This window comes from Leptosomus discolor, chromosome 13 (assembly GCF_034619465.1).
Source record: "Leptosomus discolor isolate bLepDis1 chromosome 13, bLepDis1.hap2, whole genome shotgun sequence".
In the NCBI taxonomy this organism is placed as follows: Eukaryota; Metazoa; Chordata; class Aves; order Leptosomiformes; family Leptosomidae; genus Leptosomus; species Leptosomus discolor.
The window spans coordinates 21611085-21628180 of record NC_141403.1 but is presented as its reverse complement, the minus strand read 5'-3'; the positions used below and the strand labels follow the sequence as shown (position 1 = coordinate 21628180).

General features: G+C 47.0%; 1 protein-coding gene across 1 annotated transcript in view; it reads right to left on the bottom strand.

Annotated features, from left to right (window-relative positions):
- NFATC1 (nuclear factor of activated T cells 1) overlaps positions 1-17096 on the bottom strand; it is a 112355-nt gene that overhangs the window by 58339 nt on the left and 36920 nt on the right. The window contains exons 4-6 of the mRNA XM_086472479.1: positions 6116-6318; positions 2823-2995; positions 282-422 (exon numbers count right to left, since the gene is read on the bottom strand). Of these exons, the coding sequence (XP_086328605.1) occupies positions 282-422; positions 2823-2995; positions 6116-6318 (517 nt within the window). The remainder of the gene's footprint in view (positions 1-281; positions 423-2822; positions 2996-6115; positions 6319-17096) is intronic.

The following is a 17096-nucleotide window of genomic DNA, read 5'->3' as shown; positions in this document are numbered from 1 at the left end:
AGGCTTCAAACACCTTTCACATGTCCTACCTGGTACAGCCATGGTTTGCTACAAAACCAAACACCAATCATTGACTTTCAATGTCGCTGTGGTCTGCCTGTAACTACTTCGGCCATAGTGTGAAAACTCAGCGTTAGGCATGGCTCAGAGCACTTTCACAGCTCTGCCCAGTGACGTGGAAAACATATTATGTGCAGGAGAAAATGTCATTACCATATTTATGCAGGGATTTTAAAACAGGGGAAAAAAGGCAGACCCAAGTCTAGATTGGAAAGACATACCTGGTGCTTTCTCCACAAAGATGACTTTGGAGTCTTGCAGAAAGTTATGGCCAGTCAGTATCATTTTCTTCCCTCCAACAACAGGAAAGCTGTCAGTACTTTGCTTCTCCACCAGAGGCAATTCTTGGGCAGATCTCTGAGCTGGAGAATTATAAAGAAGATTAAAAAAACAAAAACGAAAAAAAAGAAAGCAGCCACAAACACACACACACAAAAAGGTAAATACTGCATTAGTAAGTAACTTAATGCTTACCCTCATAAGATAAGCTGAGTTTGATATGGAAACAAAGAAAGGTCAGAAGGTTTGCAGGAAACACGGATGGTTTTCAAGTGTCTTGATTGTAAACAATAAGGTTATCAAACATAGCAGCACGAACAATTCAAAAGATTCACAATGAACAAACTGGTTTAAAACTCTGCTTGATCTATACTACATCAAAAAGCATATTTTTATTGAAATTCGTTTATTTTAAACAATTTTCTCTTGTGTTATCTATATCATATCCGCCATGTGTTTATAAGGCACATCTGACAAGACGACCACCCATGTCCAAAACGTGTTTCAGTCACTATACACTGTATTGTCAATCCTGCAAACCTTCTTGCAGCAGCAGCAGCCATGGGCCCCATGATCCAGTGTAAGCTCACAGTTTAGAGAGTGTATTTCCACCAGAATCTGAGGGCCAAAACACACATGGATCCATGCAAACAGAATGAGGTATTCTCGTGGCACTTATTTTATCCCCCCGAACTGGGACACGGAGCGAGTGTGGCTGTGCTTCAAGAGATGACGTGACATTTTATCCAGCTTACATGGTTCCTCACGGTGTCACATGCGCTAAGAGATGCATGAAGTTTTTGGCACTAGCTTATTCCACATTCTGCACTGGAAATAACACTAGCACTTATTTTTTCTCCCATTTTCCACTCCTTTCAGGAGGCATGTACCACACTTTTGCTGGTTACACAACCCTCAAAACTGCAGTTCACTGATACGAATCCAATTGGCTTCATGTTTAGCAGCTTTCTGAGCTTGGCACCTCTGCACAGACCAGTTCACGATGTGTTCAAATTGTGCCTTATCCTGCTATACAGCAACTGAAAAGTCTCATCAACTTCAACAGGAGCAGAACGAAACCATGACTCCTCCCAGTTTTTGCTTTGCCTGTTAGCCTAGACCTTGCCCTTGATTAAGAAACGAAGGAGAAATTATTCATCACCTATATGTCCTGGACAGAAGACGGGGCTTTATGCCAGTCTACCTGCTATAGGTGAGAAGGCTCTGCTATTCTCCATAAATAACAAAGGCTGATATGAATGTAACTGCCTTCCCACTGCTAATGCTCACTTGTTTATTTAAATGAATGATAGTGAAGGAGAGAAGCTATCACTGTTGGTCTAACAGCACGACCCTTTCCTACAACTTCTGCCTCTCCTGCAGACTCAGAGTACCAGAGTGGCAGCAGTGCTACCCTAGGCAAAAGGACGGAATACTGTCACTGGTCTGAAAGTCTGTCACCAGCGCCACTGCTTTTGCAAGAGGAATGCAGGGATGCTCCTTCCTGCAGCCTCCCTGAAAAACCACCGTGCCTCCCAGAGATCAAATGCTGACATGCCAGGACCTGCCAGACTCCAGCCTGGCAATGATGCAGGGACAAGCGTGGACACGACCCTCCAGCACGCATGGAGCTAGGGATGGTCAACCCTTCCTCTCCCTCCCCTCTGCTTCCCACCCCCAGAGCTCACCCCTCACATAGCCCCGGATGTTAAGTTACTTCCTACCCTGTTGGCATCACAAAGACCCACTTTGTGGAATTCCACAAAACCTTAAAAAACTGTTTCAGCCCATCCAGTTGATGAAATTAGCCTTGCGAGTTAAGACTGAAATTCAATCTCCACCACTTACGCTGCAGTTAAAGCTACACAAAGCAAATAGGTTTTGTTCTGCGTGTAGGAGGCTGACGAGGCTTACAGAGCAAGAATCATACAGGTGTCTTTGGAGGGTGCCCCGGTGTATCTGATAAAAAGCAGCCTGCTCAATCAAAGAGACCCCAGTGCGGAAATCTGGTTTCTGAAGGTTTTCTGAAGCTGCAGGCAGCTCGGGCCAGTGTGTAAGCTCTAGCATACTGCTAGCTCCTCATCAAAGGGGCTGGGGTTTGGTTTGCTGGTTTTTGCTTTATGATGGGGAGACAGAGAGTGAACAGGTCATGAAAGCTGTTTTCCAAAACTCCTACAGCAGTTACCTGTACAACAGGGAGTCGGTCAACAGCCTTGTCACTCCCAGGACTACTATCAGTTTAAGTGCACTCTACTTTGGTTTTAAGTGTGTTCTTTCCTATAGCAATCCATGCACAAAGCTACACATCTTTTCTAAGGCATGAGTATTTTGTCTTCAGTATAAACCACGTGTTTCTGGAAAGCAGATTAAGGCTCACCGACTAGACAGGTAAGGCAAAACCCACGTATAGCATGTCACTGGAGACAGACTGTGCATGGAGTGGCACAAAACCCAGCAAAAAAAGGATGTTTGTCGCTACTTACAGCACTCGATGGGGTTGGAGGCTACTTGCAAGGAGAGGGTCCTGCCGTTGGCCTGTGGGATATGAACCCTGAAGACCAGCCGCACGCGCGTGTTCTTCCGACCGATGTCCGTCTCTCCCTTGCGCAGCTCGATGTCAGAGTTTCGGAGCTTTAATATCCCAGCACAGTCGATGCTATCCAAAAGGGAACACAGGGCAATTCAACGCATTTCAAGCAGACTTTGGGAAGACACGAGCATGCAATACCTTCCCTCTGTCCTGCACACCCTTCTTAGAAATCTGAGTCAGACACGACCCAACGACCAGGCTGAACACAGGAGACTTTGTCAAGCCTAGTACTTGCATCCACAAGAGGCTAAGCTGGGGCTGTCTGCAGTAACCGGCAGTAGCTGCTGGTGAGCACACAAATTTAGGATGTTACTTCAGTTCCCAGAGGAAGAAAACCTAAAAGATCCTTCCTCCCCAACACATCCTATAAGGACGGTGCTTACAGATTAACCAAAGCCCAAAGAAACAGGGAGACTAGAAAAGTCAATGGGATGAGATGATAGTGCATGAAGTGCTACTAACCCACAATGCAGGGTTACTTATGATTTCACTTGTTACAGCTAATTTGGAGAAAAATCTGACATGATTTTTATTCTAGGGCAACGTCCTGAAAACGCTTATTAATTAGCACAGCTCTCCCTGAGGTCAGTTCTGCTGTCAATGTGTTTGTATTTGAAGGAGTTGGAAATACTCCCAAGCTGAGCATTGAGCTGAAGCTCTGCATGAAAAACCTAAACTCCCTCCACATTAGGGAAAAACGTGCTTTTCGTCAGATAGAACTATTACTATTCCTGACCTCTCTCTCCTTTTTCTTAACTTTGGTTTTCTCCTGGATGAGTTTACAAGTCGGGATTTTTGTCAAAGCAAATTTCAATAGAGGAAGTTGCCAGAACAAAAGATATATAAACACAGGCACTCAAAAACCCACTGCAAAAATATCTCTGCTTTGGCCACAACTACAAAGCCTACATGGCAATTTCTTCTGGGTACTGGTCTCTGGCACGCATTTTATTACACTGAATATGCATAGTTTAATTTTATTTTGCATTCAAAGAGTTTAATTCCCCCTCCAGCCCTTTGAAGCTCTGTTCTGAAGCAAACTGCAAACAAGAACTATGGCAGCATGGTTTTGATCTGCATTTTTTCTAAAGTATGGATTTCAGAATAACAAAAAGGCCCTTGCTGATATGATCAAAGCAACTAATGAAAGTATTAAAGCTTCTTGACAACGCATATTAGCAGGTGAGGCCATAAGAATTATGAAATATTTGTACCCATGTCAACATTCTACACAAAGATCTGTAAGATACGGAAGAAACGGTGCGCTTCTCAATATTGTCTCTCCTACAGCAACTCTTGTAAAGCAAATAAAAAAGTAGTTAATGACAATTAGTTCAAAGCCAAGAAAGTTCAGAGGAGAAAAACCATTTAAATTCAGGCTTGTAAAGTCATGGACATTAAAATCTCAAGTCAACAGGAGCAGCTAAATGTGCAAAAGTTTAAACGTGCAGATGAGCTTTAGTGTTTCACTGAACCAAGGCCTGAGTACACAAAGTATGTGTGAGAAATGTCCTTGGCTCCAAATTTCAGTTCATTGTTAGTGCTACATGAGGTTTTAGACTACTGACGTGTTAAGGCTTATATATGCCAAAGCATTGTTTGTGGTTCTTGAGACAGCTCTACTACCATCTGGCACGCATGTCAAGAAAATACTCAGCTTGGCTCCCAAACTGTGCAACTACCTTTATTCTAGGGAGAAAGACAATTGAAACAGTAATAATGTTCCTAGATGGCCAAAAATGTGACTCAAACTGGACAAATACAGAGCCAAAAAAATATTTCATGGGTACAAACTGGTGAAATTTCAATAACCTCGATGGAGTCGTGGCGGCTTACGATGACAGCAAATGGGGCCAGTGATTTTGCAGGCTTGTCGTGACTTTTAACACAATGCACTGACAGAAGTCCTCAGGTCTTGAGTGATCACCCTGAGCCCAGCTGGCAACGCAGCTAAGCACATTCTAGCTCTTCTATTTACATGAGGCACTCCGGGGCATGTTGTACATGACACTGCAAACCAGCTTCTAATAACCACTACAGGCAGAAGAACTCCACGTGTCTGATACCATTTTTCACCTCATTAAGGTGTGGAAAACTGTATGAATAACATGGCGTGAAACTGTGATTTTTACTAAGCTCCCCGGGATTTTCCCGTGGTATTTGGTTTGCTGGGGCCAGGATTTCTTGCTTGCTTTCTGTCTCTCTACCTACTTATCAATCTGTCTCCCCCCACACACACACACAAAGGTGCATGCCTCTGTATGTAAATATGAATACATTCCCATTTACACACACAGCGAGAGCTGCACATGCACCCAAGCACACACAAATTCCTCCCACGGCAGACACCTCAGATAAGGGACAGGATCATTTGAATGAGGGGTGCAGAGCGGACAGGATTAAATAATGTGGAGGGTCTCATGTATGTCACGTACCCAGAGGGATATTTGAACCTTTATATACAATCCTATAATGAAATCTACCTGTGTGTAATGGACCTACGGGGCGCTTCATGATCACACAGACTCCTAATTCAGAGATCCTAAGACATCCGTGCCTGCTTTTCTGCATAGCACTAAACTTACCCCGGTTTAGTAACTCCAATCTGTAAGCTGTATCACCTTTACTCCTCTTCCTAGTTCTAGAGGCTTTGCTTCTAAACAAATGCCATGAGAAAGGCTGATTTTTATTACGTAAGAAATAAGAGTGGTTTCGTTCGTCTCAAAAAACTACTAAGGGAACTTGGAAATGCTCTCTAAGGGTTTCCTTTGATATCCAAAGATAAATTTTAATAGGCCCTGTTCCTTGTGCTAGTGCGTATCGGAGCAAGAGGTGTCATATTTAGAAACTAAATGCAGGAGCTGAGGTAGGAGATATTTACAGCTTGGTAACTGAGATACTTAACTGAGATACTTATTTTAAATGGCAAATAAGCACATTGGCTGAAACTCTAGAATGAAAGAAATCAGTTGTCATAAATATTAGTGAAGTTCATTTTGCTGTTAAGCTGGTTAGGGGCAATTTGTTCCAGCAAAGTTGTGAAAACCTACTATTACAGGGAGAACTAAAAAAAAAAAAAGCTGGGAAAAGGAAAACGGTGTACAAAAAAACCACCCAAACAACACAGAAGAAGTGAAGTGACCAAGAGGAAAATGCTAGGAGTCAGATATGGTGCCTGGGTCTTACATTGCTCTCATGTTGTTCTCTGGAAGAAGTGGAATTTCCAGGACTTTGGTGTTGGAAAGTATTGTTTCGTGGCTGGTGGTGGAAACGGTCTTGCCGGTGATTCGATGAACCTGGTAGAAAGCATGGGGTCGCAGCAGGCGGTCGTCTGCAGTCCCAATGAACAGCTGTAGCGTGAGCGGCTCGCTTTCTAAGTAACCATGTAGCTGGCAAGAGAACAGAAAACGCCCACTGAGCACCACGCACATAAACTGCTAGGAATCAATTAAATTTTTATAAGCAGGAGAGCCTAATTCAAGGAGAGAACTTGTGACAGGTGCTACGTGTTAAGTTACCCCCTTCCATTTTTCCTGTAACGTAATATTGGTACAATAAAAAGGTGCACTCAAAAAACATCTCATTATCCTAAAGGACCTGAGGCACTTCAGACGGGGTGAGCTTTTGAGCACTCCTGCTCCGTCCACAGAAAACTTTGCATAAATTCTGCCATGGCGTTCAGCAAAAAACCGCAATGAAGTCAAAGTTCCCTCCTGGTACTGAGTACTCGCAAAGCCGACAGTCTGCGAGTGGAAAGGACACAGCTCATCCATCCCCAAGCCTCCCAGGTCACCCTCGTGCAGCAGCAGGCTGCTGCTCGTGACACGTCCCCTCATTAAGCGATTTTTACGCTGGTAAATATCTCCTGGGACAGCGTGGAGACAGATCACATATACACAACTAGTAGCTCACCATCTGTGTCAAATTCTTGTTATAATCACACAAAAATCCCATTGAAGCTACTGGGCCTGACTTGAACCTCATCCATGTTACAGTGACCGCTCTGATGACAAGAGTTATTTCTGTCACAGGCTGGGGACGGAGCAGGAGCAGAGTCTGACCTCATCCCCACCACCTCCTGAAGAAGCTACTCCGGGTTCACGCTGGTGCGAAGGAGACACAGGTAGAGCAGGCTGGGGACAGCTCCAACCTCCTCTTAACGCTGTTGCCCGACACTGGGAAAGGATTCTCACAAAAGTAGTTATCTTGCAGCGGTTATCTGCGAAGCCTCCTCCCAAGGGAAGGGAGGAGGCAGCAGCTATAGGAGGGAGGAGTGCGGGCAAGGCGGGCTCTCCCAGGAGATGTGCCATCGCAGAGCAAACCTGCTTGCTTTGCTGTGGGTTTAGTTTCCTCTGTGAATGGTTCAGGTGGATTTGGGCACAAGTTATCCGCCATCACTGCACCATCACTAAATCTGGTAGATCAAAATTAGACCACTGATCATAATTTGGTGAGGAGCAACATTTTTGATTTACGGTGCATGCAAGTTCAAAGCTAAATCACACTGAAAGCAAGTGGTGAAACCCCTATCGAACATTGTTATTTCTGTTTTGATTGCTCTCACCCTCCTTAAATCTTAGGTAATTTGTGGCTTCATAAGAACACGAGACCTATCTCTCCAGGGTATTTTACCATCTGACAGCAGGAGTGCTATTAAGAACAAAGATCTTGAGTCACTTTTGCTCCTTGAGCACTGCAAAACTCTAGGCACGAAGCCTTCCCACTGCTATCAAACACGCGGATGGCAACAGGAATGCCTAATGGCAAGGTTTCGGGTACCACAGCGACCAACGCGTGAGCAGGGAAAGACGCTGTGCCTAGACACATCTGCCAGCCCTAACGGGGCATACTGTAGATTTTTCACCCAACACTTCAGTCAGAAGAGCCAAGAGGAAAACACTCTGTTTGATTTGGTGTAGCAATCTTACACCCTTACCTGAAGCACATGGATGCTGGGAGGATGCAGGGACAGGAGGAGGCTCACTTCCAGCACTACAGTATTTGTCAGCTCTCCATTGCTGAGACACCACACGAAGGCCACTCAGAGCCAAGGGGTTGTGATATGATATGGGGGGGGGGGGTGGGGGGTCTCGTATCAGCGTCGTCGAATTGAAAACACACTAGCAGCAGTTTGAGAACGTGCGGTATTGGCAAAACGACGGAGAGAGAAAAGCAGAGCCAAGCCTGCCCGTTGCCTGCTGCAACGTGAGCAACATCCCACCTCCTACGACCCTTGACACCAACATCAGCGAGACGCTGCAAAAAAAGGCCTTTCTGGCTCTAACCCCCACGCAGCCGGAGCTGCCGGCGGGCAATCGCAGCCGTGGTGCTGGCACAGCCGACGGCCACGGGGAAGCCATCGTCCTACGAACCCCCTGCCTCGCAGCCCGGGCTGCTCGCTACCGGCACCGGCGCGTGCGAGCGGAGCTGGCAGAGCGACCCGGACTCAGCCCCGGCTGATCTCACCCCACCTTGGCAGCTCCAGAGCCCCAGCGGCAAAGCCAAGGTGACGAAGGAGACGTAAGGTATTGCAGGGTATTTTTGATCAAGAGCAGCACACAGGTTTACGGGGGGGAAAGTAAGAGAGTGTGACACACCAGCTGATTAAATTTCTATGCATTACCAGCGGTCACTTCTCCAACTCGTCATGGACGGTGCTTTTTATGGAGAGTGTAAAATTAAAACAAACACATATTGAATTACAGGGCCACTTAAAAGATAAAAATAGACTAGCGGGTAACTCAAACCCCAATTCAGCAAAAGCAAAATCGCACACCAAAGTACCCATATGTTTTACCGAATCTGGGCAAAGGGGTCAAAAAAATGTTGGTCTTGCATTGGGTTCTGCTATTTCAGGCTTTATCTTTAAATCTGAACTCAGCTACTGCCGCATCTCACAACCTGCTGCTGAGTCTCAGCTTGTGCTTTTCCCACCGGTTTCCTACCAGGAGGCAATCAAACACCCAAAGTTTTACACACCTGTCCTACCCCAAGAAGTGTTTACATGCTGGGAAATAAATAAGATGATCTCAGATTCATGTTTTGTATTTAAGGTTTGTGATCTTTAAACTATATTTATTTGGGTTTTTTTTTAAAGGCCCTGTCGTACAGCCATGCCAGGCTTTGCTTTGGATACATTACCCACAGCTACTTACTCCCTGACAACAACTGCTGCACCTGGAGACAAGTAGTGGCTACAGCACTGAACGAATATGAGTTTTCAAGAGCTGAGAAGTGTCAAAAACATCCAGAAAGACTAATGTAATCACTATATGGTTGATGTTGAGGGTGACAGAGCACTGGAACAGGCTGCCCAGGGAGGCCGTGGAGTTCCGTTCTCTGGAAAGACTCAAAACCCGCCTGGATGCGATCCTGTGCAACCTCCTGCAGGCGACCTGCTATAGCAGGGGGGCTGGACTAGCTGATCTCCAGTGGTCCCTTCCAACCCTGATCCTACGATTTTGCTGCCCTCAAAACAGGCAAAATCTGCACTCATGTCACTGCAAGTTTTATGTCTTGTTTTGTGATAGGAGGCATCTGATCCCCGGTATGTATTTCCCTTCGAGTTTTAGCCACTGCATCACATTATTTACTTTTATATTATGTCACATAATCTTGTATGCCAACAGAAGCAATAAAAGAAAATGATGCAAGGATTAACATTTAAAGGGGCACATACCATGGATGACTAATTTTAGATTATGCACCCAACGCACCATTTCTGTGACAGACAGCGTTGAACTTTGGGAGTCTTCAGCACGCTGCAGATGTCTGGAGAAGGGGCAAGACTTTGCTTACTCTCAGCTGGGCGCAGCAAGAATATTTCTGCGGCTCCCTCAAAATATAGGAGAGCTGAATTACTGTCACGTCATTCAGCAAGACAATGAGGGGAGCAGTGGCAGTAAAGGTAGGGCTTGTGGTGCTCTAAGCTGTTAGATTCGTCAGCAGGTAAAGGGAATATCACAGAATCACAAAATCACATAGAATCACAGAATGTCAGGGGTTGAAAGGGACCTCGAAAGATCACCCAGTCCAACCCCCTGCCAGAGCAGGACCACCCAGAGCAGGTCACACAGGAAAGCGTCCAGGCGGGTTTTGAATGTCTCCAGAGAAGGAGACTCCACCACCTCTCTGGGCAGCCTGTGCCAGGGCTCTGTCACCCTCACAGGGAAAAAGTTCTTCCTTATGTTCATGTGGAACCTCCTGTGCTCCAGCTTGCACCCGTTGCCCCTTGTCCTGTCATTGACATCACCGAGAAGAGCCCGGCTCCATCCTCCTGACACTCGCCCTTTACGTATTTATAAACATTGATGAGGTCAACTTGACCAATTGAACAAGACAGATGTAAAATGGGATGGGGGAAAAGGGGGACTGAGTATTTTTCTTGGTGAGGAAAGATCTCGTGTGTTCATATCCATGCATATTTTCCATGCATGCTCTGGAATACTGTACTTGGTGGTACAACGAATCTGTTTCCTGGCGTGCGACACGGGATGCATGCGTCAGACACCCTATTTTTATCTTCTTCTCTGTGTAACACAGTCCGAAGCTCTTCTCTTAATAACTCAGCGGCTGAGTTAGGGTGACAAAGGCTGCTCTCAGCTACGGCATTCATAATAAAGGATGTGCCTTTCCTACCAAGCATGCTTTGCTTGGCAATATGTAGATCCAAGTGGAAAGAGCTGTACTTTCCCATGCTGTGAAACTGTAAAAGGACTCAGCTGCAAATAAGGATCAGGTGCACAATGTTTCTGAATGAGTTTTCCTTCCCAAATAAAGGTGAGGATACAGCAGCCACCTGGCTTAGTACAAAGGAAAGATGCAGGCAGAGCTTAAGTATGCACATAAGACCTCTGTGGCCAGTGGTTTTGGTTTTGAAATGAAAGTAGGCTATATTCCCTTTTTCTGACCGACCACTGACTACTCTGCTCTTTTCCTTTTTGAGCAACACTGTCAAAAATGTTTCAACTGGTCTCAAATAATATTTGCATTTCTATTGTCTGAAGCTCCTAAGATCAAAATCAGACTTAATTGTAGGCCTGTTTTATGCTCCTCTAATTCTATCAGAAGCGATGCAGTCACTGGTAATTAACACCAGAACAGGAAGGATCACAGTCAAGCTCTTTGTCACCTTACATCATCTTACGCAAGAGCAAGGGAAAGGCTGCACCGGCTGGGCGACTGCTCCACCACACCAAGCTTTCCCTGGGATTCCTACACCTCTCTGTCATCACTTTCACAACGCCCTCTCCCACCAACACGTCTCGATTCTCACCAGTAGATTGCCGCTCATCCCGGCGCAGGGTGCCAAAGCAAATCCCAGCCTTTCCCTGGCAAGACACGCTGCGCTCCGTGCACCATGGCTGAGTGTTTTCATGCATCCAGGCGCCGCGGCGCTGAACGCCAGGCGTCTTCCTCCGGCGGCCAGCAAAGCGCGAGGGAGACAGCATTGTCTCACCCCTCGCAGCCAACATCCGACGGCAAGGTGCTGTGTGACTCAGTCCTACAGCGATGACAACCTGAGGTTTATCACAGCCGTGAGCGTACCCAGCCTGCCTGGATTCCAACCCTGCACCTGGTGCATATCCGTGAAATCTGGCAATCAGAATTAAACAGACTTGAAAAATGATGAGCAGAAGAAGGTGAGGTGCTTTAAACACGAGCATTAGGAAAAAAAAAGCAAAACCTCCCCAAACCTCGCTATAGTTACCAAATTTTGAGGAATTCTTGCAAATGTTGCACCCAATAACTCAAACAGTACTTCAGCATCGGCTGTTTCAGCATTCTAGAGTCTGTGAGGAAAACTTCTATTATTTAAGCCATGACCTTTATTTTAAGAAACACAGATGAAAGATTCTCCGCGCTCCCTTCCAAGCACTTTATGCTTTTGGCATGCCGATGCATCTGTTGAAATGCTCAGAAAGCTACCTGTCATAACAAGGAGCCCTCTGTGCCTGGAAAGGCTCCTGGAGGCCACCGAGAGAATGGTCCCGTCCTGGTGGGACACACCAGCCAGGTACACCCGCTGCACCCACCCATGCCGACAGGAAAAAAGGGAGCTACACTAAGTAATGGCTTTTAAGTGTACTTATTGGGAGTTCTGGGAAAAGACTGCAAAACCAGCAGTGCCTTCCTCCAGACTCTGACTCTGTGAATATGCTGAATGACCACAGTGGCTTGATTTAGGGCTTAGCCCCTCCCAACACATTCAGGGCAGAGCTCCCACTAATAACAAAGTGGGACATGACCAGGGACTTAGCATTCACCCTCTGAACTAGTCAGCAGCTTGTGCTTAAGACTCTCCAGGCTACTAAGGGCTGCATCCTTAATGATAATGATGTGGCAAAAAAATCCATAGGTAACGTACATATCCGTGATGCATCTACCAATGTATGTGCCTGCTCTCTGTGCGTTTGGTACCCAACAAAGACAAGTAAATACACTCACTTAGGCCTCTCAAAATAGTAAGAAAAATATTTTCCTCTCTGACCATGTAACTGGCGGCCACGCTGCTTGCAGCAGGTACAGCAGGGCCCACGCTCAGCAATGCCCTACACGGCCGTCTGTCCCACTTGCATTTCTAGAACTGCTTAAGGAACACTCAGTCTGGAGAGAATCATTAGTGAGACTAAACACCCAGTCTGGGGAAAGGGGGCTTCTTTCCCTTTTTTTCCCATCAATGTTTTGGAATGTAATTCCAGTGTTTTCAAAAAGGTCAAACAGGATAAAATCTGTAAAATGTGAAATTTTTAAAGTAGTTGCTGCCTGTCTCTTCGAGCCAGAGCTTTGTGAGCTACACACTGAATAGCTTTATTGCTAACTTTCTCAAGCAGTAGGTCTTTTTTCTGTTACAGTAACTGCACATGATGAACGATAAAATGGAACAAAATGCCATGTTTTAAATAGGCACCTCATACACAGGCTCGAAAAAAATAACATCAGCGAGTGCTCAGTGTCCTGATATTTTAAAACCAAATTGAAGATCTAAGTGTTTAAACTGCAAAGAAAGTGCACAAACATTTCGGGTATTGATTTTAGCTGTGAGCACCAAGCGTACATAAAAATCAGGTCATCAATCTGATTTTCAAGAAAAAGAATTTACTTTTAGCTACCATGCAGAAGCACCAGAAGATGTAAGACATTGCATCATGGGTTTAAACGGGAAGAGGGAACAGTTGGTCTAGCAGGCAAGGACTGCCACGTGGAGCAAAGGCACCGAGGGCGAGGTCAGGAGACCCGGGCGTCCATTCTCATGTGCACTGCAGAGATCCTGCCTGGGCAGCCACCGCACTGCCCAGCCTCCACGCGCCTGGGCTGCAAACGCCTAGGGACCTGCTGCTGAAGGCTCAGGGAGCCAGCGACCTATGGCTCTGGGGGAAAAAAAAAAAAAGACAAGAAAAGACAGCCCCCCTCATCGCAAAATCCCCTCCACTTCTTCTGCCCTGTTTTGGCTCTGAATTCCTTTGCTAGGTGATGAAAAAACACACCTTGGGTGCCAGGAGGCAGGGGATTGTGGAGGCTCTCCACTCAGCCTCCCCTCCCAAACCAAAGGGCTTAACTCCAAGTGATGCTCAGGGGCTGGAGCAGCTCCCTGTGAGGACAGGCTGGGAGAGTTGGGGGTGTTCAGCCTGGAGAAGAGAAGGCTCCGGGGAGACCTTGGAGCGGCCTTCAGTGCTGAAAGGGGCTGCAGGAGAGGTGGGGAGGGACTCTGGATCAGGGGGGTAGAGATAGGGCGAGGGCTAATGGTTTCAAACTGAAAGAGGGGAGATTTAGATTAGATATTGGGAAGAAATTCTTCCCTATGAGGGCGGTGAGGCCCTGGCCCAGGCTGCCCAGAGCAGCCGTGGCTGCCCCCTCCCTGGCAGTGCTCAAGGCCAGGCTGGATGGGGCTGGGAGTGACCTGCTCTGGTGGGAGGTGTCCCTGCCCACGGCAGGGGGTTGGAACTGGTTGGTCTTTAGGGTCCCTTCCAGCCCAAACCGTTCTGTGATCAGATGAAATGCCATGGGAGATGGCTTATCGACTAAGCAGCACTCAAACCACCCCAGACTTCTCTGCTCCAGAGGGAAGGCGGGCAGCCCTCCTGCAGGTCAGGGGGGCACCACACGCCCCAGGGCAGCAGCAGGGAACCATCTGTCCTCTGCCCTGCAGAACGGGCTCCAGGCAAGGGCTGGCAGCCCCCAGCTGAGAGATGCAGGACCCCGTGGGGCGAGCAGCAGCCCTGGCAGGGCTGATTCGGCCAGGCGCACTGTACCCACCAACGCACCGCTGCGAGGTGCCAGCGCACCCCTGTCTCTTTCCAGCTGTTTCTTTCCACCTTCAGCGTCACTCTCTGCAGGTGTACGTGTTTCAGCCGCTGCCGTACCACCCACATGCCCTTTGTGCATCTTAGGTCTCAGAAGGATGCAGGCTGCTGCAGCCCACGGCATACCTAGGACTGAGGGAGGCATATCTCCTCCCTTTGCCAGCAACCAGGCTTGCAGTAGGGGGGCCAGTTTTCGGATGAGGTGCAAAGCTCAGCTCCAGACCACTTGTCAGTGTGGATTCAAAACGGAGGTGCTAAATTTGGGCCACTTGGATGCTCCTGTATACTTTGCTCTCAGTGAGAGCACAAGCCAAAAAAAAAGAGGAGCGTCTTATTCAAAAGAGCAGAGCAGAGCGACTTTAGAATAAAAAACCCAAACAAAACAAAACAGAAAATAAAACACCTCCTTAGGAGCTGAAGTGACCCTCTGGCTGTGATTCTGACACAGTTAACCAAAAAAAGTGTATGATTTATGCCTTGTGCAACTTAACATACATGCTACTACGCCTTAGTCCTTCACTTACTTCACATAAAAATGTAACAGGAATTCCTACATTTTTCTGTGCTACTTTCAAGATTTACTTTTCCTTTCTAAAACTAACTTTCCTTGGATCCACTCAAACTCTGTTTTAAGATCCAAATGTAGTGAGAGCTGGTCCACAAATAAAAATAAGATGGCTTGCTCCTGCAAAAGGCTAAGCCTGGGCAGAGGGTGAGAGCTGGACAGGAGGAGTGAATGGAAAACAGCAGGAGTGTGTTTTATGTGGCACTTTCTTGTGCTGCCACTTGGACTTTAATTCAACAGTGTAGCAAAAGAGCAGCTGTTCACATCATGATGAATAAAGATCTATATAAAACTTCCAGCTGCAAATATGCTGTGAGGAATTATTAATCTTAATGTAATAGAGATGCTGTATATTCAGTCACTGACTCCAAGTAATTTCGGTCTCTATCCAGGGAAAAACAGCCTTCGTGGCTGCTGGCTCTCAGCACAGCCATGAAATCTCCTTGTCTAAACAGACACAAGACACTGCTCCCTATTTCTAGGAAGGATTTTCCTCCTCAAAAATACACATACTTAGAAACCAACCCAAGTCACACTCCTCCTAAAACTGTTAGACTCACAAGACGGATGCCCATCAGAAATGAATTTGTAGGTCCTGGGCTTCTTATTCACTGAGACACCGGGAAATCATTACCACTTTCGTGCCATCTTCTACCACAAGACTGAAGGGATGTCCCTCCCCTAATCCTTGTTGCCTCATCATGCCCCCCAGCCTCACTTTCAGGTGACCAGAGGCAGCCAGCCCTCTCCACACCATGGCCCATCTCCAAGAGTGCAGCCACGGAAGCTTCCAAAACCTCCTTGCAGGATGGGGCCAGGGAGAGTGGCTCCCCCGCGGAGGGACAGAGGCGGCACCCACGTCAGGCAGGCCATTTGAAGAAGTTTTCCTCTTGGTAAACAGCCCCGCGTTTCCCCCCCAAAAGGAGCTGCTGCTGGCCCTCATGGGAGAGGACAACCTTTCCCCTGGACAGCTCGTCCTGTGGCACGGCCACCACGTGTGACCTTCTGGGGCTCTCCACCCTAGTGTTTGCATTTCGATGGGATCCTCAGCAGTACGAAGCTGAAGTGCAGGAGGCTTTCAAATTGCAATTAAGTAAACGCACACTGACAACAAAGAGAGGGACTCTGGAAACGGCAGATTAAAAAACCAGGTCTGGGAGGAACCCCAATGCGATAGTGCCCTCCACAAAACCACCCAACCCCTCAATCTACTCAGTTTCCACTCAAACATTTGCCCTCAGCATCCATAACAGCTTTCAGTTTGGACAGTCATACCCACGGCCATGTAAGAGTTAAAAAAAAAAAAATAAAATCACAGGAGCACTGCAACAGGAGTTTATTATATATTCTTATGCAGATACCCCGGGCAAGCTTATACTTGTGAACCTGCCTTTCGTCACACCACTGACGCACTGCTCGCATCCAGTAAGCTCCCGTCTGTGGGTGAGCACAGGCTGGCCCGGGATCCTCGGGCGTGTGTCGGGTGCTGTCAGTGCAAGCGGGATGGGTGTGATGCTCCCACTGACGCTGACCCCAGCCACGGCACAGCGCCAATACCCAGCGGTGACCTCCCCAAACCCGAGACACCCCACATCCCCCGAATGTCGTGTTATCGCTCAGTGGCTCACTAGCGCTGCAGTAACAGCGTGACTTTGAATTCCCACCCCTGCAAATTCGAGGGTAACACGGTGCCCTGCTACCCCCAGGAGTTATCTGCTTTTGAGGTGCTTTTCCTGCATATCAAGATGCACACTCGCTCACACAGGACAGGGGCAACACACTTCCAGGCAAAATACCTCTGGGGTTCATGGACACCACTGACACAGTATCAGACCCAAAATTTCAACTCCTATCCCAATGACATTTATTTAAACTGCTACTGAAGACAGAAAGCTGGGGCTATGTTTAAAGGCTTTATCTCTGTAAATATTTGGAGAGCTATAAATACTGAGCCATATTCATAATGTGAATATTGGACTTACTTTCACGTTGCCATGAAAATTACTATAAATACACGTCCAATTCTTAATTTCTCTGGTTTGCCAAGAACTCCTTCAAAAAAGACAAAAAAAATTATATGTAAGACGGCTTGCTGTTTAATTAGCCGTCGGAGTCAAAGGCCACAGCACAGAGCAGGGACTGAAAACTCAATGATAGAGGCAGACAAAGCATGCAGTGCACTGGCATGCTATAGAGCTGTATGTCCCAAGTGTGACTTATTATAATCAGACAGTCCATGAGTCAAGCCCTGACTGCTTTCTGGGTTTGGGGAAAGGAGGGAGCGGGAAGGGAGGCTGTC